Genomic DNA, 25,173 nt, shown 5'->3' with positions numbered 1-25,173 from the left:
CCAGAGTTACATGTCAACAGGGAGCCAGATGCCTCATCAGCTAGAGGAAGGGGAAATAGGAATGGTTCTTCCTGGCTGATAGAAACCCTTCTCACAGGCTCCTGAGGACTGAGGAAAGTGTCTGCCAGTAATCCTGAGCTGAAGCCAGTTTGTCAGCTTGGACTTAGTCAATGAGCTTGTCCTTTTGGGGTGCTTGGAGTTTTTCCTACAGACCTAACAAATACTAAAAAGTCAGCCCAGATAACAGACATACAAGTAACATTATACAGACTGAGAAGGTTATATTTAGGAATATATATGTATGCACATATACATATAAACATGTTATATATATATATATATATATATATATATATATATATATATATATATATTAGCAATTAATAAAATGAGATACCATGAAAGAGAGTAGGGAGGGTCATATGGGAGGGTTTTGAGGGAGGAAAGGGAAAAGGGAAATATTTTAATTATAATCTCAAAAAGAAAAAGAAAAGTAAAAAATTCAAACAACCTAGGGAGTATGTATTCCACTATGTGGAACCCAGAGCCTAGGCACAGCAGACACATTCATGTGCGATATGTGATATGTGTCACATGCCTCCCCACTGCCTGCTGTGTGTGTTTGGTATGGCCTTCTCTGCTATGGATAATTCCTATATAGTTAAGAATAGTAAGCAGGGAGCCTTGCTCCCAGCATGCAGAGCTTCACATGGATCTAGGAGAAAATGATTGCAGAAAAGAAGCGAACTTACTTCACTTGCATTTGTCTCTGGGACCTTCTTATCCCAAGTGTCACAGTATTTTTTTCTGCTGTCTTACAGAATCAACTGTGTTCTGATTGTTACCACAGGATCCATTGTGTCCAGAAAGTGACTCAAGTCCATCCATTGGTATCCAGACAGAAATGAGAAGCAGCCACCTTGGATTGTTCATAGGAGTCAAGGGAGAGCACTTTCTACATTTTATTGGAATAAGCAACCTCTCAGTAGAGAGATGATTTTCCTTATTTATCAGAGTTCTTCTGGTTGGGGCACAAAGAATGGTTTTTATATTCTATCTTTTTTTTCCCCCAGAAATTAGCCAATTCTATCAGCTCCACCCTTCCGTTCAGCTGGAAGACTCAGCAAAGTATTTCTGTGCTCTCCTGGAACACAGGAGTGATAGTAAAAGCTGAACTTTGGTTCAGGTCCCTATGAGATAGTGCCTGCTGCAAGAGCCCCATTCAGATGCACCCCTGCAGGTTACAGACAAGTGGGTAATTATGTCTGCTTTAGCTCTTGTCTGGACCAGAGGATTTGTTCAGAAGTAAAGCATCCTTCCATTTCTTTTGTAAACAGGAGTTAGGAGAAACTTTATTCAAACTTTCTGTCTTGAGTATTTGACTCAAAAAACAGAAGATAGAGAAGATATGTAAATTTACCTAAAGGTGAAGAGCTTGCACCACCATAATTTAAAGTGTTAGTTTCAATTACAGATGTTCAGAGCACAAATTTTAATGTAGTGACTAGGAATAAATATCACTTACTTAGTTCTTACCCCTTATGTCTGCTTTAGGTATAATCAGAGACACAGAATCATGAGTGATATAGAATAAAATAATCTGGAATGATTAGGTATGTGTAGCCAGAGCTTATGGATGGGGTCTCTGCAAAGCAGTTGTCCTTGCATATAGATTGAGCCTGAACTTCCTGAAAGTCAGCTAAGCTAACGTACAGGAAGAAAGATTGGATGATGCTGGTACACATACATGTACACAGATGAACTATGACTTGGGAATTATGGTGACACCAAGAAGGATAATTATAAGAGCAAAGTAAAACTGTATGGCCCTCAACTTCTTCAAAATCATTTGGGGGTTTACCTTCAGAAGCAGTAATGTGACTTGAGACCATGTACCCACACACTTAGCCCAAGGTAGAAAAAGTGGAAAGTGGAAGGTGGAGGAGCTGTTAAGAATAAGATGAGCTGGCAGCTTAGTGGCAGCAAGTGGCTATCTTAGTGTCTGGAATCCTGAACCCCCACAGCACCCCAGAGATGGCTGCTGTAGCAGACCTATCTTGCTAGTCTTACATGATTTCTTTTATTCCCAGAGGCAGAGGAATACAGAGAGGTCAGTTCTGGGGATCACACCTCCAGATACTGAAGCAGAGATGACACAAAGCTGGCCAAGGCATCCATTGTCAACTTGGCATCACTTCCTTTTACAATCGTAACATTCAAATAAAGACAATAGAGGAATTACACTTCCTGCTAACTTTGTACAACCATTCTTCAGTCAACAACAAGCATGCTAATCCTCTACCCTGAGGAAAATAAAAAGTTCATCTCCCCAGCTATGAGAGAGTTCACACCTCTTCTACCAAAACCCACTCTTCCATTGGTATCCTGTAGTTTACTGAGATATAATGAGAGTGAAGACTGTCATCAGCATATCTTGTTCTGGTATATACAGGCAAATGAGGTGAGTGAGCCATGATTAAATATGCGTAAGTGTGGACATATGAAAGTGAGAAAGAAATTCCATAATTATTAGGTCAAGTTTTTGTCACTATGACAAATAAAAAAAAACTGGCTAGAAGGAAGACACATAGATTTTGGCTCATGCTGTCTTATGTTTCAGTCCATAGTTAGCTGGATTCATTCTTTTGGGTCAGAGGCAGAACAGAACATCATGGATCAGGGAAATGTGTCAGAGGCTGGTCAACTCAAAACGTGGAGAGTGACAGAGAAAGGGGCTCAGACAGGTATAGACCCAGTCACCTTCCAGTGAGGCCCCACCTCTGAAAGTTCCCACTACTTCAATAGTGTCATCAGATTATGAACTCTTAGTGCATGAATCCGTTTGTCAAGGCAGAGCCCCATGATCCTATCACTTCCCACCCCTGACCATTGTATGAGGGATTAAACCTACAATATACAGTCCCTGGGGGCACTTCATAGTAAAATACATCACTGTTTTGTTTGCTTATTGAGACAGGAAGCCACACAATCCATAACACTATTGTAGTCATTGTTTTCACAATACTCTCATGAGGTTAGCTGCTTCAACAACTGTCTGTTACCTGTTCAACAATCTCTTTGTTCATTGTAAGCATCTTTATTCACTAGATACTTGATTTTCTATTATGAAGAGCCTCAGTAAGGAGAAATGTTATATGAACAACATGAGGTTGAATCAGCAGCTTAGCAAGTTCAAAATTAGGGCTTTGGCAGAATAGAAGCAGGCAAATGGAGACAAAGATGTATTTGAAGACCTTAAGTGAACAACTGCAACAAAAATATCCTGCTAATAGCCAGAGAATGGTTCCATACTGTGACCTGAGAAACAAGTTTAAAAATACTGCCTGCCTTCTCACTGGAACCAATGGAGGCCAACAACAAAGACTATTCTTAATGAAAATTCAGTAGAATTTCAAGTTTATCTTCCTATGAGCATTCAACATACTTTTAGTTGCCCTTGCTAAAAGTCAGTTGAGTAGAGCAGGTGCATACAGTCCTAGATAATTGGAAGGCTGGGGTGTAAGGACTGTGATTCATGGTCAGCTGGGTAACTTAACTATACCTTAGTTGAGAGGGAAAAAAATCAATTTAAAGGTGGATAGCCCATCGCAGACTGAGAAGTTGTATTTCCATTGGGTATTTCCCCTTCTCCACCATCTTTCTCTGCTCCCTCTTTTCCTTTGTTAATTATTGTTTTTGCTTGTTTTGGGACAGTGTCATGCTGTGTAGTCTGTGCTAGAGCTTGGAACTCATGATCATCTTCCTCAGCCTCCTGAACTCTGGAATTGTAGTCCTAAGGCACCATCCTCTACTTCCTTCATCTCTTCTTTCCCTTGTTCGTTCTTTCTTCCTTTCTTTCTAGGGAAAAAAGGTTTTTCTATGTTGCTTATGCAAGGCTGAAACTTTAGTATCCATGGTCTTTCTGCTTCATTCTACTTAACTAACTGGCATTATAAAGATGTACCAGTGTATCCATCTCTGTGACTGATACTTATGAAAAAAGACTTAAATTCAGAATTTATAAAAACTTCATAAAATCAATAAGAATGATAAACAATAAATGTAAAATTGGAGCCATTTTCAAGGTTATTCTCAAGAAATCACAAGCTTGCAATAAAGCACCTAATATCATGACTCGATAGGGAAAGGAGACTGAAACCTCAATGTCTGTTTCATGTGCACTTTCCCAGTATCCCATGTGTTGCAGTCCAACAGAGTGAAGAAACATGTGACAGACTCCAGGGAAGTGACAGTTACGTTTACTGGAAGCTTCCATCAGTAAACCCATATAGACAGATGGACAAAGAAAAGAATCTCATGCCCAACACTGGAGGAAAGAAAGGTATCATTAATTAGGAAGCTGGTGGTTTTTTTTGAAGTTACCATGTGTGAGGCAATAAGTTACTCAGTCACCATCTAATTTGAGTATCCCTACCCACTCCTCCCATATTCACCTAACCCTCCCAAATTCATGTCCTTTTAAGTAACTGCTAAGTCCAATTACTGCTGCCCATTTATGAGTGGATGTGGGACTATGCTCTGGAGCAGGAGAAATCCACCAGTGCGATTCCCAGCAAGAAAACAGATTCTCCTTCCCCTCACAGTCATCAACTGTCAATAGTTCCTTAGCTAGTGGTGGGAGTCATGGGCTCTCCCATCCATGCTGGAATGACGACAGCTTGATATTGTGCAGGTCTTGTGTAGGCAAACACATTTGCTGTGAGTTCACGAGTGCATTGGTCACGTCTAGTCCAAAAGTCACCGTTTTTGTTTTTACAGTCTTTCTAGTCCTTCCTCAAGATGGGCCCCTAGCCTCGTGTGTGTGTGTGTGTGTGTGTGTGTGTGTGTGTGTGTGTGTGTGTGTGTGTGTGTTGTGTATGTGCATTATAGATGTACCATATATGACTGAGCATTCCACAGATAGTTTTTCTCTGAACTTTGTCCAATCTTGAGTTTCTTCATCAGGGGCCCTTCATTGCATAAAGAACCTTCTCTGATGAGGTCTGCACATTTGTTCATATATACAGATACATAACAGGCTAAGATAAGGATATGAGGGACAGCTATATATATATATATATATATATATATATATATATATATATATATATATATGTATATATATTAGCTTCTGAGATTGTGTGACCTCACTTATTATTTTTTCTTGCATATTTATGAGATTCATGTTTAAAATGTCATTTGATACTGTGTTCATTTAGCAAAATAATGGGTTTATCTGTAGGGTCTATGAGCTTTCAGTCACAGGTTCTTTTTTTGTTGTTGTTGTTGTTTTTGAGACAGGGTTTCTCTGTGTAGCTTTGCGCCTTTCCTGGATCTCACTCTGTAGCCCAGGCTGGCCTTGAACTCACAGAGATCTGCCTGGCTCTGCCTCCAGAGTGCTAGGATTAAAGGCGTGCGCCACCACTGCTGGGCTAGCCACAGGTTCTTGATAGGACTTATAGTGTCATCCAGTATCTGTTCAGTCAAGGGTCACTACACTGTGAAAACGTCTAAATCTGTTTTTCTGGATTGAGAATCAGTCTCTAGCATGCTCCCTGTGGAAGGGGAAGAAGTGATTCATGGGAGCACTGCCATCTTGTGTCTGGCCCACATATTTTCGTACCGGCTCCATTGTTAACCTGCAGTGTTCATGTGTTAAATTATGACAAAGCCTAGCATTATAGAAGCATCCATCTACTGAAGTAAAATTCCTGGTGTAGCAATCATGCCAGAAAAGATTCAGGGAGACAGGTTCTTCTTTCAGCTGTTGATTTCCTGTTTTGTTTGAACTTGAAATGAACAATGCACACACAGAGCTGGAGTTAGTCCTGTGCTTTGGAAACAAAGCCTGGCATTGATATGCAGGTGGGGGGCATTTTTTCCTGCTAAGCGAAATTGTGTCTACTGCTCTGTCCCTCACCACATTGTAGAACTATTATGAGGAGTGGAGACAAGTGTTGATGGAGAAAATGTGTCATTTAAGGATGATTACACAGTAGTGTTTTTTAATTCTCTTTATTCTGGTGTTTATTCTATTTACAGTACCTCCCAATGTTCCAATGCAACACAGCAATATAGCAATTTCCCAAGTAAGAAACTTTCAGAAGAACGGCATGCTATTGGCCACAATCAACTCTACTCTCATTAGACTACCCAACATCCACCCACTTAAAACTGCTGGATACTAACGTGTCTAGGTCAAGGTGTTCTCATGGTTTCGGTTTCTCTGGACTGTGCTTCATTGCTGTTCCCCCCAAAGAGTCCATGTTTCATGTAAATTTTCTTTTACTCTTCTTAAACCTTAAACCTTTCAGTGTGTGTGTGTGTGTGTGTGTGTGTGTGTGTGTGTGTGTGTGTGTGCTTTAAGTACCTTCATTAATCAGTCTACTTTCATCTGCAGATGCTCCAGTCTATTGTTTCTTTGATGCTGTATCATCCCAGGACTATCCAGATCGAATGATATTGGGGTTTTGCTGTCTTTTCTCCATATTACATTATCATTACTGCTTATCTAAAGTCACTGAATCTTCACAAGTCTTCTTAAAATAGATAAGCTTGTTTCATTTTTTTAAAGGCAAGTGTTCACATTTTAGACTACTATTTTATGTGTCTTTTTTTTTTTTTTTTTTTTTTTGTTTCTTTTCACCAAAGTCACTATCTTTATATCCTACCAGAACTTCCCTTGATTGGATGCTCACTGCTAGCAAAGGCTAATAAAGGTCAGCCAAGGGCATCTGATCTGAATGTGTCTGCATAGGTAATGGTTGTCCTAGGAGTACAGTGAGAGGGCACTGCATCTGAATTGTAAGAGCCTGTGTGGATGTTTTCTGTAAGAAGGAATCTGCAGGCAAACACACTGCTAATGATTTCTTTGTTCTGAGTTAAACAAAGGGTGGGGTGGAGGTAGAGAGGAGAGGAAGAAATGGGGGAGAGGGAGGGAGAGAGTGGGAGAGGAAGATAGGAAGGATGTCTCAGACCCAAGAGTATCTGGCCAGAAGGATAAGGCTGAACTTCAATTGATTTCCTTTGTTCTGGCTCTCTACAAAAATGCTAATGAGGAAATGCCGGGAAGGCAGAATTTTCTCGGGCTTCCAGGAGTCAACAAAACATATGTTAGAGATTCAGTCTCTGGGTTTTGACTGTTTCAGGCAGCAGGGCTGCTTGCAGCTTATGCTTTTGTACTCAAGTGGTAATGGTCTCCAAATTTAATAGTTTTAATATATGATCCATTTTTTTTTTCAAAATAAAATTGCCCTTAATTTTGCATGGTCTATTTTCCATTAGGTTAGGACTCAACATAGCACAGATTAGCTTAGAAACACAAGGTGTGCTGTAGACAGAAAGAACACATGAATTTGCTTCAGAGTCTTTATCCTGCACTGGCCGCCAGAGGGCAACGTTGCACAGACTAGCTGCCTCCATTTCTGCTGTTGATCCCCACTTTCAACTCAGTCCCTCCCTGCATCTTGTAGAGTTGTTAGAACATCTGATGAGTGAAGACAGTCAGAGGCCAGGAAGTTTCCAGGACCAGGACCACTCCTGCAGGGTTTTGTTTGTTTGTTTTAGAATTTTATCTAAACAAGGAAGGTGTCTAGACAACTTTGTGCCCTTTGTCTTCAAGAACTGGGAACTGCAGCTGCTTTCCTGCATGTGCCAAGCTCTTCCAGAAAGACACCAGAAGTGTTTCCAGTGCTCAGCCATGCTTCTAGTCCTTATCTTATTCCTGGGGATACATTTTTTCCCAGGTGAGTAAAATATTGTTTGTAGGTGCACACGATTCAGTTTTTTTCCACATGAATTTTAGTAAGAATATTTTCCCCATGAAGTCTGCATCACATTTACTGATTTATCATTGATTTTGCAGGAGATGTCCAAGCACAGTCAGTTACCCAGCCTGATGCCCATGTTACTGTCTTTGAAGGAGACCCGGTGGCGCTCAGATGCAACTATTCCTACGGTGGAGCTCCTTACCTCTACTGGTACGTGCAGCATCGTGGCCAAGGACTTCAGGTTCTCCTCAGGTACTTTTCAGGAGATCCTGTGGTTCATGGAGTGAATGGCTTTGAGGCTGAGTTTCAGAAGAGTAAATCTTCCTTCCACCTGAAGAAGACCTCTGTGCACCTGAGCGATTTCGCTGTGTACTTCTGTGCTTTGAGTGCACAGTGTCTGAGGCTGCAGGGGGAACTGAACACAAACCTGTGAGATGCTGGGGAGGACTGTAGCTGCCTGACTTTAGTCATCCATGCTCCTGTAAGTAACTCAAATAAACTTCTCAGTTCTCTAAGTCAGACTTCTCTGGAATCATTACTTTGGTCTGTCACTGGTGCCCTATCTGAGGTGTATAGACATCTAGTCATTGATCCCCTGAAAGGTGACATATCAGGGTAAAAAGTTTAAAATGATGCCTGAGATATGGTTGCTCCCTTACTGGTTGTTTTGTGGACTTCCTGAATGTTTTCTACTGACCAGTTATCTTCAGGATACTTGAAGATAGAGCTCAGTTCCACATAAACAATGACCGCAGTGGACGCCTGCATAGTGTGCACTAGAGGGAGAAGTGTTGACTTCTTTCTACTTCAGACAGAAGGGCAGTGTTAAGGAAGTGTAATAGCTTGCACTCAATGCCTCAAGAGCCTCAGATACACTCTCCATTTGTGACGCTTAGCTTAGTCAACTTGACTCAGTGCAGAATGACCATGAAGAGAATCTCAATAAGGACTCATCTGGGTTAGGTTGGCTTGGGAGCAGGTCTGTGTCAGATTACAATAATCACTGTGGGAAGACACGGCCTGAACATGGCCAGCACCATTTCCAGAGTTTAGCCTTGCACACTGAGTCAAGTGGAGAGAGTGAGTAGAACAGGGTACGGAAGGATACATTCTATGCTCTTTGTTCCTGACTGCAGATGTGATGTGACAAGTTGACTCTAGCTTCTACTGCTGTGACTTCCATGCTATGGTGGACTGTGACTTGGAATTGTTAGGTTCCGTTTAAGTGATCATTGTTAGGCTGTCTTGTGATGGAAACCAGAAAGAGAGCTAGGATGCCATCCTTAATCCAGCCCATGGATCTTTGTTAGATTTTGGAGCACAGAATAGAGACAGAAGGAAGGAAAGGGACCAGAGTCTGACCTCAACAGATGAAACTGTTTCAGACATTGAAGGACAGACAATCTCTCAAGGGAAATGGGGATCTATACAGAGGGGAGGGGAATATTTAGAGTTTATAGAGTGGATTGGGGTAAGGAATCTTGTGCAGTCACAAGGGGCTACAGACAAGTCTGCAGTCTCTTATTCCCACATTGTCTGCTCATCTGAGACAGACTATCTTGGGAACTAGGCTCTCAGCTCAGCAATGCATTTCCTTTCTGGAACTCACTGATACTGGGTGGAGCAAGAAGAGCTGGAACCTCACAGGAATGCTGTTTGTACAACTGAGGCCCACGATCATGTGTGAGCAATGAAGTATCATTTCTTCTTCTGTAAGTGTAACAATGTTACATAAATGCACAAGTGAGAAAGTGGAAAACCTCAAAGCTTTAGACAGTTGTATTTGCTATTTGAACAAATTACAACAGCCTTTAAGTATATTTCTCTAAATTAATATTGTTACACTCAAATGTAAAATTTCAATTAAAATGTAAAATATTTACTAATAAAATTGTCATTGTTCTTGCCTTTCTCCTCAATGTTATTCCCTTTAGTTCCCTGTAAACAAAGATTATGAGCTTTGTTTACTAAATTTGCATTTCTAATATTTGTGTGTATGTTAATATAGGGTATCTCTGTGTTTTTTTAATATATGTCAAAAATAAAACATTGTATGCATGGTTGTGGAGTTTGCTGTATTTACTAAAACAATTTGGAGACATGGAATATTTGTAATAATCTATTTCTTTGTGTTTAGCTGTTGTGTACTATCTCAATCAGGAATATGCAAAATGTCACTTTTGACGGGTATTTGAGCAGGGGAGCGCCAGCAGAAGTAATGGAAGTCTCAGTCAGAAGCTGAGTTCACAAAGGTCAATAGGTCATGTTTCCAAGGTGGTGCTTCAGCCCTCTGCACAGCTCAGGCTTCCTGTGTCAGCCTTTGCCACATCTCGTCGCAAGTCAAGTGTTCAGCCAAGAAGGGCCAATACCAACAGGCCACTTGGACTTAGAAGGAGCATGCTCCAAACCGGATCCAATACTTATTGTTACAGTTACAACAATCACAGAGATATGATTTTTGAGTGTCCACAATTCCTTTACGGTCCAGATACACCTTATAAATAAGAATCATAATACCATAGCAATGTTTAGAGTGTTGCCACTGACCTTTATCTTGACCAGGTTTCTAAGAGAAATTTAGAAAATTAACATAATTTTTTTCATGACAGAGAAAAGATTTTTTAATCCTCGGTTCAAGGAAGCATTTCCATGCTTTCATTACAAAGACCTTACCAGTAATATAATTCTATCTTGCCCGGTCCCGCGAGCCAGGTTATTTGATGAGACCCGAGGAGGCACCTCCTGAAAGATCAATGGGGGTGAGAGAGAAAGGAGACCAGGCGCGTAAAGGAAGACAAAGTCAGTCTGAGTTGCGTCAAGGTCTCGTTTATTGACTGGGTGTTGAGGCTTATAAACAGGGCTTCAGGCAGGGAGGAGGAACAGGGGAAGCATGGAGAGAAGGATGGAAAATTCCTAAGGGAGAGTGAGGTCGCTTTGGTCCCAGGCCCCTGCAGCTGGCTAATTAGCACATACTCCAGGAAGTTGTACAGCCCACAGTTAGGCCAGGAACTTCCTGCTTTTGTAAGGCTTGATAAAGTAAGGACACAGCTGTCTGGAGTCGGTCCCCAACACTATCTATTTCTCTGTTTATATGTGCAGAGCATAGACTTACACCCTTGGAGGTTTGCTCTCCTATAGAATTTGCACTTTTAAAACTTGCCTCAGGCAGAGCCAGGCGGATCTCTGTGAGTTCGAGACCAGCCTGGGCTACCAAGTGAGTTCCAGGAAAGGCGCAAAGCTACACAGAGAAACCCTGTCTCGAAAACAAAAAACAAAACAAAAAAAAAAAACTTGCCTCATGAGGTCCATCAAGATGGCTGAGTGGGTAAAGGTGTTTGTCACCAACACTGACACCCCAACTTTAATCTCTAGAATCCACATGGTGGATGGGGGGGAAAAGACTACCACAAATTGACTTCTGATCCCTACATGCCCTGGTAATGTGTGCACAATCATACATATAAATAAATAAATGAATGAATATAATAAAAACTACTTGTGGTTGTCACATTGCTCCTAAAGATGCTCTTATTAATTTTCATTCCTGTCAACAGTGTAAAAGAGCCACTCTGTCCTCATTCCCTTTATGGTCCCCTAGCACCCCTCCTCATTTCTGCATATATTTCCTAATTAAACTATTTGCACTCAAATGCCACTTTCAAGGTTGGATACTAGAATAATTCAGTGAAAAGTTTTAACATAAAGATGGACCTAGGAGGCAAATACATAGAAAGAGTCTTAGGATTAAATTATTTATGGCTAGATAAAAGCAAGAATCCTTTATTGGAGACAAACGTGATAATAACAAGTCCTTAAAGATTGCAGCATCATAGTTACTGTGAGTTGTGATGAATTTCGGGATTTTCTGGTTTCTGTTTTTGTGATCGGTTACATGGTATGTTTAGTTTCTGTGGCGTATTGCAGTGATGGTCATTTATACACTGTGGAGTTGTTTGTTTGTTTTTAGATGGGACTAGAGAAAAACAAGAGCAAGATGAAACCACACAGTACCCAGTCTCTTTTACCATCCCTGTGCAATGATGATCTTCAGAAGATAATGGCTGGTCTCTTCTTTCTGCCTCCTAAATATTGTGCAATTTTGTTTTGGGTAGCTGTTCCAGTTTTGACCTGGAAGTATCACCCGCACTGAGACTCCAGTAACTGTCATGCCTACAAGGCGGGGCCGAGACAGGAGCCCTTAAGGCCTGAGATCCAGATGTGCCAGCTCTCTTGGTTCCTGGATCCTGGACGCAGGAGGAGATAGAGCAGAGTTCTCCAGAGAACACTGCTGGACTGTGCTACACCTTTCCTGGACCCTGTAACCTATCCCTTTACTTGTAAGTCACCCCACAAAATAAACCTCCCTTTTAACTACATGGAGTTGCCTTAATATAACAACCAATACAGTTAGTTTCACTTTGTACTCAGACACACAGAGTTTTCTAGTTGACAGTGGAGAAATTCAGAAAATCAAGAGCCACTATGAACCAAAAGAAAGCCTTAGCCTCCTGTGATGTATGCAGACTCTTTATTTGCCTACTTCATGCAGTGATGTTCAGTTAAGAAGCATTCTGATTATGTCAGCACATGGAGAGGTTGTAGATCTTACTCCAAGCAGTAAGCGGACTGTTGTCACAGGAAAAGGAGACCTTTAGTGACAGATGTCATGTGTGAAAATGGAACTTTATGACAGAATTCACAACTTTAAAAAAATTACTATTTTTAATAGTGTGTGTGCGTTTGAGTGAGTATGAGTGCATGTGGGTGTGCGTGTTTGTTTGTGTGTGTGTGTGTGTGTGTGTGTGTGTGTGTGTGTATTAATGACTGTGGGTGCCTTCAGGGACTAGGGACATTAAATTTTTCTGGCTTTGCCATTAAAGCAGGTTGTGAGCCACTTGGCATAGGTGTTGGGAACTGAACTTGGATCCTCTTCAGAGACTTACAGCATTTATCAATCACTGCCATTCCATAGTGAATACACACTTCAAAAGCTGTGGGGGCTGGAGTGTGGCTCCATTGTTAAAAGCATACTGCTCCTCCACAGACGTGCCATTTGTGCCTATTTCCAGAGTGAGATTTAGATCAATCTTTAGTCTCCTTAGAAAAATACTCACTCTGGTAGAATATAGTTCTGTGTGACTATTATTTATGGGAGGATATGATCCTATGTGACTATAACTTTATGAAACTCTATTCGTTATCCAAATAATAGTGACAGGTAAAGTTATAGAGAAAGCATAGTTGAAAAAAAATCTGTGAAATACATAGTATCAAAACAACAATGAATTTTTTTTCTTTTTTGTTGAGACAGGGTTTCTCTGTGTAGCTTTGCGTCTTTTCCTGGATCTCGCTCTGTAGACCAGGCTGGCCTTGAACTCATAAAGATCCACCTGCCTCTGCCTCCCGAGTGCTGGGATTAAAGGTGTGCGCCACCACCACCCGGCAACAACAATGAATTTGATGCTACATATAATGCAGAATCTGCTCAGTGAGCATAGGCCTATCACATGGCAGGGGCAGGGGGATTATACTCAATTCCATAGGTATTCAAGTTACTCAATTTCTGTATTTCTCTAGTAATGTGAGTTATATGGGTCTGTTTTAGTTAATTTTATATTGCTGTGAAGAGACACCATGGCCCAGGCAACTTACAGAAGAAAGAGTTTATTTGGAGCTTACAGTTTCAGAGGTCTAGAGTCCATGGCCACAACGGTGGGGAGCATGTCAGGGAGTCCATGGTACTGGAGCAGTTGCCGAGAGCAAACATCTTGAGACACAACCACGAGGCAGAGAAAGTGACACTGGGAATGGCTTGAGTCTTTTGCAACCTCAAGCAAAACCATACCTCCCAACTCTTCCTGGTTTTACCACCTGGGAACCAAGTATTCAAACATATGAGCCTATAGGAACCATTCTCATTCAAATGACCACGACCACAGGGTTTCTTCTTATTATTTTTGAGGTATTGGAGACTGACCCCCAAAACCTCATGCATACCAGACTATGTGCTCTATCACTGAATAACACCTATAATATTTAAAATTTTTCAATAATGTGTATGTAAAATAAAATTTTCATTTTTCCTTGAAAAATGTTTATTAAGTTGAGTTTCTTACGATAAATGTTTCAAATGTGAAACAAATGGTTATAGTTTCAAATAGAGATATTCTTTTATACAAACAGCATTCTTTTATTAATTTAAGAAGTATCTGTTAGCTATCTTTTAGGTTTATGACATCTGTCTAAGTGTAGGGTAATAAAATGGAAAAGTTTGTCTCTTTTCTCCAAAGTCATCTGGTAGTGATTAAACATGTGTTGGCATTCCTTACTTGTGTGTTTTGTTTTTTCCAGTGGATTACTACATGGCCAAAACTGGCTACATAAGAAACTTAGAAAATGGCATGGAATGGCGTTCCCAGGTAAGACAACATACAAGGTGCCAATAAACCTATCACAGCTATTCTTCAGATTACAGAAGCACCATCCAAGGCTACCAGGTGTCAGGTAAGATAAAAGAGCCCAGAGTAGCACTCCATCACTGACTTTTGAGAATGTAGGTCAACAATCTTCTGAGCTTAGCAAATTGCCTAAAATGGGGGTTGGAGGGAGGATGGTGCATCTACTAGCACACAGGCATTTCCTGTTTAACTCTTGGCTCACATTCATCCTTTCACTATAACCTGAACCTTTCCTAACTTAAGAAATTAAGATTCACACACTCCAGTGGCTCAGAAAATGAACTCTTTCCCTGGACTAGCAATTGTACTCTTCTTAATGTTTGGTAAGTGGAATGATATGTGGAGCTTCTGTCTTGTTCTATGATATTGATGTAAATTCTAAGGACAATTTTTCCTACGAGGCAGAATACAGATAACCACCAAGGTGGCCCACAATAATTGTTGTTATTAATTTCTTTTTTTAGGAGAAAGCAATGGAGACTCAGTGACACAGACAGAAGGTCAAGTCACACTCTCTGAAGGGACTTCTCTGACTGTGAACTGTTCCTATGAAACCAAGCAGTACCCAGCCCTGTTCTGGTATGTCCAGTATCCTGGAGAAGGTCCACAGCTCCTCTTCAGAGTCTCAAAGGCCAACGAGAAGGAAAGCAGCAGAGGGTTTGAAGCTACATATGATGAAGGATCCACCTCCTTCCACTTGCAGAAAGCCTCTGTCTAAGAGTCAGATTCGGCTGTGTACTACTGTGTTCTGGGTGACACAGTGTCACAAACTGCAGGGGGAGCTGAGCACAAACTCTGAGAAGCAGGGCCTGATGCTAAGTGTGTCTGAGATCACTCATTAGAGACCAGGGGAAGGTCTGCTATTGTTGACACTCACCACACACCCAGGCACTGCTGCAGTGTAAACCATGCAAATTAACACTAAGAACACATTAGGAGAACAGGAAGTGAGCATGCCTTAATTTAGGCTTGATCAGAAAGTGTGAAAGGAGTCACACACCACCGTGATTTTCTTTTTGTTTTGTGAGATGGGATTTCCAGTAGCCCAGGCTGGCTTTGAACTCCTTCCTTATAAAGCTGAGGTTGGCTTTGAACTCCTGTTCTTCCTGCCTGCACCTCCAGAGTGCTGGAGTTCTAGGAATGACTCACCATATTATTCTGAATTTGTGATTTCTTAAATACAAAATATCTTGCTGAAGGAAACTGTCTATGTGTTCACCATCCCCTATAATTCTTATCCTCCCCGAATCCAACTCATGTCATTAATGGAATTATCATGGCTTATGAGGCTGCACATGCTCCATATCTTCCTGGTAAAGTGCAGTAAGACATGGTTTATTTATCCTTCCTCTCAAGGTCTGATAGTTTACTCTTATTTCTAAAGATTCTTACGTTTGACTGAATTTAGGAGTAGAAACTCTCAGTGGAAATATGTTCCTGACACTTTTATTTGGCTTCCTTTACTCTTTTGGCCAAAAATATATCATATTCTGCAGCCTGTTCCTTATGTTTCTAGTGTTTTCTTCTTTCAGTGCAATAGGTCAGTGGCTGTGATATTCATGGAGGAAAAAGATGCTGAATCTTGGGTGCTTTGGTCCTGGGGAAAAAGTGAATTAAGATGAAGAGATAAGTGTTCTCAATTCTTTTAACAGGTCAAATGAAGAAAACTCAATTAAACACCAGGGAAGTTGGATGTGACATTGTTAGGAGAAAGAAACTTGGATTGTGGTGGACTTGAGATATAATATAGGCTATGAATTAGATAGAGTGGACAACTATTCCAAAGAGATTCATAGTCCTTGAAGAAAAGTAGGAACAAATGGATGGATATTTACCTGTTAATGGAAGAAAGTATTCCTTCTTTCTGTAGTATATTACAAAAGACCAGAGGTATCCCAGACTCAAAATGTAACAACCAAGTTATGAAGCATGAAGCATTTTTCAAAAATGTATACAATTTGGAGTGTGTGTGTGTGTGTGTGTGTGTGTGTGTGTGTGTGTGTGTGTACATGCACGTGAGTGCAGGTGTCTGCAGAGGCCAGAAGAGGACATCAAATACCCTAGAGCTGAAGTTGCAGGCATCTCACAGCTGGGAACCAAACGGGTTTTCTGCAAGAACAGTAATTCTCGGAACCACTGATCCATCTCCCTAGGCCATGTGAAAAACGTTTAAGTAAACATAGGGGTAAATTTTAACAACATGATATATAATTTTATTGTTTGTTTGTTTGCTTTTTGGAGAGAGGGTTCCTCTATGTAGTCTTGGCTGTCCTGGAACTTATTATGTTGAGCAGGTTGCCCTGAAACTCATAGAGATCCCCCTGCCTCTGCCTCCCTAGTCTTGGTATTAAAGGCATGTGCCACAATGCCTGGCAGAACTTCTTAGCTTTAACACTGCTAGTGTCATTCCTGGTGTGCCCTCTTTCTGCCTCTTGCTTGTGGAGCAACATCTAAGCTCTCAGCTGCTGCTTCATCCACCTGCTGCCTGCCCCCTCTGCTCTACCCTCATGGGCTCTAACCCTCTGAAGCTGTTGGTCCTAAATAAACTCTTTCTTTTAAAAGTTGCCTTGGTGGTGACATTTTATCACAGCAATAGGAAAGTAACTAATACAAGTAATATGTACTCTATCTTTGTTTTTATTCTATGTGTATGGGTGTTTTGCATTCATATATGTCTGTGCACAGTGTGTGCAACCTGGTGTCTGTGGAGGCCAGCAGAGGGCATCAAATTGCCCAGAACTATAGTTACAAATGATTGTAAGCTGCCAAGTGCATGATGGGAACTGAACCTGGGTCAACTGGAAAAGCAGTCAGTGTTTTTAACTGCTGAGCCATCCAGACTCTATTCCCAAAATCTGAATAAGATTATGAGGATAATTAGACCTCCAGACACAGTACAAAGACAAGGAAACAAGTGCATCAAAATGGGCCTAAGGAATAAAATGTGAAAATGTTAAAGTTTTCTCTCTGTATGATTATGATGCCAAATTGATTTTGTAATTGGTCTCATATAACATGAATTAAAATGTGAAGTTTTCTATGGCTATCATATAAAACTATCACTGACTGGCAGACTTCAATCACAGCAATTAATTTCTCCAGGCTATTCAGTTCTCCAGGCTATAAGTCCAAGATCAGGAAGTTCACAGGATAAGTTTCTTCTGAGGCCTCCCTCTTGACTTGCAGATTACCTTTTATCCCTAAGTCCAAACATGCTTTTTCTCTGAGGATGTTCATCTATACTTCCTATGTGAACATCAGACTCATTTGATTAGAGCTGGCCTTATCTGCCTTGATTATATTTTAAAGGCCCTGTCTTTGAATATAGTCACATTCTGAGGTCCTTAGGGTTTTAGCTTCAACACAAACGTTTTGGAGAGGATACAATTCATGGTTTACCAGCCATGACATTAAATATATACTAAATGCATGAAGAATGTAGCCTCCTTCATGACCCATTGTCCTTAGGATTTCTGGTGACAGAGCAATCATACACACCCTGGATGATGAGGATTCCCTACCTTCTCCTAAATGCATTTCTAGAGGAATGAGAAACATGCAGCCACAAACAACTCATCAAAAATCATGATTCAAACCATGGAGCTAAATAGATCTGTGTTAAAATTTAAAAGCATTTATTTGATGTGAATATTTTTCCTCTATGATTAGTAGATGAGGATATGGAATTCTCTTAATTTTAGTTTTATTTCTTTCTGTAGCTAAATCATCAATTTTTATCAATATTTTATTTTTGTTCATTTTCCCATTTCCTAATTCTCTTCCTGTACACTGAACATTAATTCTACTTTATTTTAGCCTTTTTATCCTCTTTTCTCAGACCTCAGCTTCTCAGGAGCTATTTTAGTTGAGTAATTTGCATTCCTCCTTCACCACCGCAGTTATTGAGCCTTTGAGACTTTGCCATGGTAGGTGTGGTGGGGTAGTAGATGAGGGAGAGTGCTATGGTCCCTGCACACAGGGGGAGCAGGGACAATACTGTTCTCATTTGTTTCATGTTGCTGTGATAAACTCCAGGACCAAAGACAACTTGGGGAGGAAAGGGTTTATTTCAACTAGCAACCTTCATCATGAAAGGATATGAGGGCAGGAACTCAGGACAGGAGCCTGGAGGTGGGGGACTGAACAGAGGACATGAAGAAGTGCTACAGACTAGCTGGCTTTTCATGGTTTGCTCATCTTGCTTTCCTATACAGCCCAGCACCACCTGTCCATGGGTGGTACCACTCACAGTTCCTTAGGTCTTTCCACATCAATCATTAATTTAAAAATGTCCCATATCCACACCCACAGGCCAATCTGATGGAGGCAAATCCTCAGCTTAGATTCCCTCTTCCCAGATGACACTAGCTGTGTCAAATTGACAAAAACTAACCAGTAAAGTTCACTCCTTATCATCTTGACACAAATGCATCACTATTAAACTGCACACTGTTTTAGTTTTTCCTCAAGATCTCATGCCAGTATAAGAATATAATGGACAGTAACACTTTAAAAGTTCTACGGTCTTTGAAACTCAAACATTTCAAAAGTTTAGTCTCTTTAAAAAATATCCAACCTGAGCGAGGTGGTGGTGGCACATGTCTTTTTTTCTTTATTAAGAAAATTTTTATTCACTTTACATACCAACCACAGATCTTCCCTCTCTCCTCTCTTACCACTTCCCCCTCCCAGTCTTTCCCCCCAATCCACCTTCCATTCCCTCCTCTGAAAAAGTAAGGTCATCCATGGGGAGTCAGCAAAACCTGGTACATTCAGTTGAGGAAGGTCTAAGCCCCTCTGCCCACATCAAGGCTGTGCAAGGTGTCTCACCATAGGTAATGGGCTCCAAAAAGCCAGCTCGTGTACCAGGGATAGATCCTGATCCTACTGCCAGGGGGGCCCTTAAGCAGACCAAGCTGCACAACTGTCTTGCTTATGCAGAGGGCCTAGTCCAGTCCCATGGAGGCTCCACAGCAGTTGTTCTAAAGTTCATGAGTTCCCACTAGCTTGGTTTGGTTGTCTCTGTAGGTTTCCCCATCATGTATTCACTCATAAGTGGATACTAGATGTAAAGCAAAGGATAATCAGATTACAACCCACAGCACCAGAGAAGCTAGTTAACAAGGAGGACCCAGCTGGGCGGTGGTGGCGCACGCCTTTAATCCCAGCACTCGGGAGGCAGAGCCAGGTGGATCTCTGTGAGTTCGAGGTCAGCCTGGGCTACCAAGTGAGTCCCAGGAAAGGCGCAAAGCTACACAGAGAAACCCTGTCTTGAAAACAAACAAACAAACAAAAAAACCCAAAAAACAAACAAAAACAAAACAAAACAAAACAAAAAAAAAAAACAAGGAGGACCCTAAGAGGGATGCATGGATCACCTTGGGAAGAGGAAATAGATGAGATCTCCTGAGTAAACTGGGAGTGGGGGAGGGACAATAGAGGGTAGAGGAAGGGGTATGAAAACATAAGGGAATGGGATGGTCAAGCTGGAACAGGGACAATGTGGGAGAGCAATGAAAGAGGTATCTTGATAGAGGGAGACATTATGGGGATAGAGAGAAACCTGGTGCTAGAGAAGTTCCCAGGAATCCACAAGGATGACTGCAGCTTAGACTACTAGCAGTAGTGGAGAGGGCACCTGAGCTGGCTTACCCCAGTAATCAGATTAGTGAATACACTGTCATCATTAGAGCCTTTATTTAGTAACTGATGGAAGCAGATGCAGAGATCCACAACCAATCACCAGGCTGAGCTCTAGGAGTCCAGTTGCAGAGAGGGAAGAGGGATTCTATGAGCACCATTAACCCCAGCATTCAGGAGGCAGAGGCAAGTAGATTTCTCTGAGTTCCAGGCCACTCTGGTCTACAGAGTGAGTTCCAGGACAGCCAGGGCTACACAGAAAAACCTTGTCTTGAAAAGCCAACTAACCAACCAACCAACCAACCAACCAACCAATAAACAAACAAACAAAACCAAAAAGCTCTTTTCTAGTCCTCTCTTCACACCTCCTCTCAACTTCACGTAGGTTTTTTAAATTACTCATTAAGTTCAATTTGTGCTTCCCACACAAAAATGGGAGTGGGGGCACCCACAAAAGCATCGTCAACTTGCCAGATATCATACCACTGAAAAAAACTGACTCTCCCATAGAAGCTATCAACCACTAACAGCTCTTCAGCTAGGGTTGGGGGCTCATCAACCCCTCCCCCATTGATGTTGCAATATTGACTGGTTTAATCACATTCAGGTCTTGTTCCTAGCAACCACACCACTATGGCCTTCTAAGTATAATAGTTCTGTCATATCCTGAAGACACTATTTCATCCCTGACCTATGGCTCTTACAACCACCCTATACAAACCTTAGTAATGTTTCCTGAGCCTTCTGGGGAAGTGTAGTTATAGCTGTGTGTTTCACAGACACTTAATTTTAGCTCTTTGACCAGTTGTGATTCTAATATTATATTAATAGTGGTTAATTCAAACCACTCTTTGCTGCACAAAAACACTTCTCTAATTAGGATTGACTGTTACTCTAATCTATGTATATTGTGAAAATAGGGGGAAGTTTGATACAATGTCAATTTAGCAAAAACAATAGTAGTAGATTTTCCCTTGGGGCTTATAAACTCCACAGGCATAGGTTCTTGGCCAGAATTATAACATCAGGCATGCAGTTTTCTCCTCTGGAACAGACCTGAAATCCAATCAGAAAGTAGTTTACCACTTCCATAACCTCTATACCACTCATGCCCATACACATTGTTTGCTATGCCCATAATTATTGTATCTCTCAGGGTTCACAGCTGGTTAAGACTGTTGTGGCCTTTTTTCCCCTAGTAGCCTGAGTTGTACATTCTGATACTATAAAATGGAGTCAGTAAGGAGGAAGCTTCCTGATAGTACTGGCTTGATTGCTCTAATCCTGTGACCAAAGTATGTGGTGTCTTCAGCAATGTGGTCTTGTCATCAAGTTCTGGTGGGTGGCCAAGTGCAATGGCAAATAGGTTACGTTGTTCTGTGGGTATCTATGACTGTCACTGACCTATAACTCTAGGAGATGTATCCCATACCTGTACTGGGATTTTTATTTGGCAATCTATGGATTCTGGGAGAAGTATTATCTGTGTAGAATAACTTCATTTACACACACACACACACACACACACACACACACACACACACACACACACAGAGTTTTCAAAAGTCCTTAGTGTTAGTCATTCCTCCATGCGTCCTTCCCCTCTGCCATACTCTCTCATCCCCTTTTCTACTTAACCCTCCATTGTGCAGAAAAATTATGAGATTTGACTGAGAATTTAAATTTTTATTCCCTTTGTTCATAAGGGACTGCAAATAAGAGATTACAAGTTTACATTGATCTCCGGCAGAAAGAACATTGGAGATATCTATTAACATTTTATTCATATTCTTGTGGCTGTGGATGGACTGTGACCTTAAGATTTGGGGTCATGAACATAGTTCATGAATCATAGTGACATTTGAATAGTACCAAGAACATGTGCCTCTTTCTAGTTTACTAATAATGACTCAGTAGTATGTAAGGAACCACTCCCAAATCTCTACATATTAACTCTGTCTAAGGTCTAAGGTCACTTTGTTGGACTTCTATGTTACTAAGAAAACATTCATTCAAAGCATTCAGTAGTTAGAGATGTGGCCACAAGATGGCAGTAGACCGCAGCTGGTGAAAAGTGGAAGGGTCTTTTCATTGCATTCTGATGGAAAAGGTGAGAACTGAAGTATTTGTTTTCTTATTGGCTGGGTAGATAACACAAGAAGCTACTCTAACTGTTGGAGAAAAGGGGACAACCTCGAGATACAAAAAGCTGGCTTGGCAAGAGTTTGCAATTCTACACTGAACCCAGGAAGGGAGAACTATGAAGACATCCATTCACATTTTGCTCCTATTCTTGTGCCTGTGGATGGACTGTGAGTTGAAGATTTGGGGTCAAGGGAAAATACTTGGTGTATATTTTTAGGTATCCATGGAAAATCCCTTTTATACAGTTTCCTCTAATTATTGTGGACAACAATAATCCAGCAGAGCACTACCTGACTGTCCTCCTCCTTTCTGGTTTTCTTTCTGTGCAGGGGAGAGCCGTGGAGAGCAGGTAGAGCAGCAGCCTTCCACTCTGAGTGTTGGAGAGGGAGACAACGCCATCATCAACTGCACTTACACAGACAGTGGTTCATCATACTTCCCTTGGTACAAGCGAGAAGCTGGGAAGAGCCCTCACCTTGTGATAGACATTCTTAAGAATATGGACAGAAAGCAAAACCAAAGACTTACCATTTTGTTGGATAAGAAAGCCAAACACTTCTCCCTGCACATCACAGCCACACAGCCTGGAGACTCTGGCACTTACTTCTGTGCAGCAAGCACACACTGTTTCCCAGGTACCTGAAGCCCGTTCTCAAACTTGCTAGAGGGACTGGAGCCCCATCCACATCCTGTGTCTTGTAGTTAAGCACTTGTCACATTGTTTGTTTGAAACGGAAAGTAACATACAATATTCAGATCATAAATGAGAAAGGCTCAAAGTGATGAGAAACATAGAGACAGAGACAAATACATGAAGAGAGATAGGGACAGAGAGTGAGACTTTGTTATTTATTGCTTAAGAGTTTATTATATTATCTTTATTTAAAATGCCTGACAAAATTTTGTGTATATATATATATATATGTATATATATATACATATATATATATACATATGTATGTGTGCGTGTGTGTGTGTGTGTGTGTGTGTGTGTGTTTGAAAACACACAGACATATGCACATATGTTACTTTTGTACTGCTGTGAAGAGCCACCATGACCAAGGTAACTTATAGAAAGAAAATTTAACTGGGGGCTTGCTCAGAGTTTCAAAGATGAGTCCATGATCACCAGTGACAGGGAGTATGGCAGCAAGCAGGTAGGCATGGTGCTAGAGCAGTGGAAGGGTGCTTACATGTTAAGACAACAGCCATGAGGTGGGGGCAGGGGAGGGGGTAGGAAGGGAGAGAGAGAGAGAGAGAGAGAGAGAGAGAGAGAGAGAGAGAGAGAGAGAGAGAATGAGAATGCAAGAATAGCATGGGGTTTTGAAACCTGAAAGTCCACCCTTAGTGACAGTCCTCTTCCAACAAGGTCACACCTCCTAATCCTTCCCAAACAGTTCTATCAACTGAAGATAAACCATTCAAACATGAACCTATGGGGGCCATTCTCATTCCAGCTACCACAAGGGGTGGGAGCTACACTTATCTGTGGGTATAAGGTTACATATTTGGAATACAATTAGAAATTATACCGTTTTAGGGAAATGACATTAGTGTTTCTCATCGAGGGTTATGGCTTCATCAGCCATGTGTAGTTGGCTAGGCTTATAGTATCAGGCATGAATTTCAAGTCATTGAGTGGGTCTTGTGCGGGCTAGTTTTACGTAAAATTGTCACAAGCTAAAAGTCTCTCCTTCAATATCTGGACAATGGCAATAGACTATATTGTTGTGTGGGTGATGAGGCTCATGGACTCTCCTGTTCAACAACTGAAAAAGAGATATGCCTGACACTAGTTTGTTTATTTGTTTGTTTTGTCTTTTGGTGGGAATCATTGTCACACCAAATGTCATAATTTCTTTAAAACATATGTGTGTATGTATACACATGTACTTATATATGCAATTTAAGTAAACATAAAATAATATGATTCGCTATGGCTTTTCAAACATTCTTAGTGTTGTTTATCTCTCCTCCCTCTCTCCCCAACTATGCTTCCTTTACCCCCCCCTCATCTGGTAGAGGATTACCCCACCTTACCCATCTCTCCTTCATAGCTCCTGCATCCTACTATTCTCCTCTAAAGAGCTTGTTCTACTGATCCCCATGATTTCTTTTTACTCTCCTGGTATCTGCAGTTGCTCCGGATGATATATTCACATCTGAAGATTCAGAGAAAGGATCTAGAAATAAGTAACTATATATGGCATTTGTCTTTCTGAGTCTGGTTACATTACTCAGTATAATATCTTTTAGACCCATCCATTTACCTGCAAATTTCACAATTTTATTTTTCTTTTCATTTGAATAGAATTCCAATGTGTACAAGCACCATATTTTCATTATCCATTAATCTGTTGAAGGACATTTAGTTTGTTTCTAGTTCCTACCTATTGTGAATAGAGTGACAATTGACATGGCTGAACAAGTACCTGTGGAGTAGGATGCCAAGTCCATAATGGCTGCATCAGTTTGCAATCCTACCAATGTGAATGAGTGTTCTCCTTTCCCATACCCTTGTAAACACATTTGATGTCAGTTGTTTTCTTGATTTTGACTATTCTGGCTGGGGAGGAATGAAATCTCAATATAGTAGTAGACTAAAATTGGGCCTGTACTAATCACTTTCACAAAAATTTAACTCAAAATGGATCAAAGACCTTAATATAAACCCTAAAATGCTGAAACTGTATGAGTAAACTTACACAGTATGTGAATTGTGTTTCTCTAACTGCCAAGGACGTTGGACAATCCTTCAGACAGTTCTTAGGCGTTTTTATTTCTTCTTTGGAAACTGTCTATTTTGGTGCATGGCCAGTTTTGAACTGCGTATTTGTTTTGAGTTGTTTATATATTTTGATAGATTCCTCTATTAGATGTATAGTTGGAAAGATTCTTTCCCCTTCTGTGCGGTGTTTGTTCTTCTCTCAATTATTTCTTTAGCTTGTACAGAAGCTTTTTGTTTTTATGAGGTCACTTTTATCAATTGTTGACATTAATTCCTGGGTAAATGGGTCCCACATAGAAAGTCCTTTCCTAACCCTTCACCTTCTGGGATTGCCTGTGTTTTCTTCCAGCAGGTTTATTGTTTGAGATTTCACATTTACATCTTTGATCCATTTGGAGTTTATTTTTCCTAGGTGATAGATATGGGTCTACTT

The 25,173-nt window shown here is 40.9% G+C and overlaps 1 pseudogene and 1 gene segment (V, D, J or C); both read left to right on the top strand.

Moving 5' to 3' along the window:
- The first annotated feature begins 7,699 nt into the window (after positions 1–7,699).
- Positions 7,700–8,202, top strand: LOC131919004 (T cell receptor alpha variable 8-3-like). The segment is given in 2 exon segments: positions 7,700–7,745; positions 7,865–8,202. Coding segments are annotated over 2 exon segments (384 nt in total).
- A 6,302-nt stretch (positions 8,203–14,504) lies between these two features.
- Positions 14,505–22,655, top strand: LOC131919002 (T cell receptor alpha variable 9-1-like; annotated as a pseudogene).
- The last annotated feature ends 2,518 nt before the right edge of the window (positions 22,656–25,173 follow it).

Source organism: Peromyscus eremicus, chromosome 9 (assembly GCF_949786415.1).
Source record: "Peromyscus eremicus chromosome 9, PerEre_H2_v1, whole genome shotgun sequence".
Lineage (NCBI taxonomy): Eukaryota > Metazoa > Chordata > Mammalia > Rodentia > Cricetidae > Peromyscus > Peromyscus eremicus.
The sequence above is the reverse complement of the archived record's forward strand: the minus strand, read 5'-3'. Positions and strand labels throughout refer to the sequence as shown.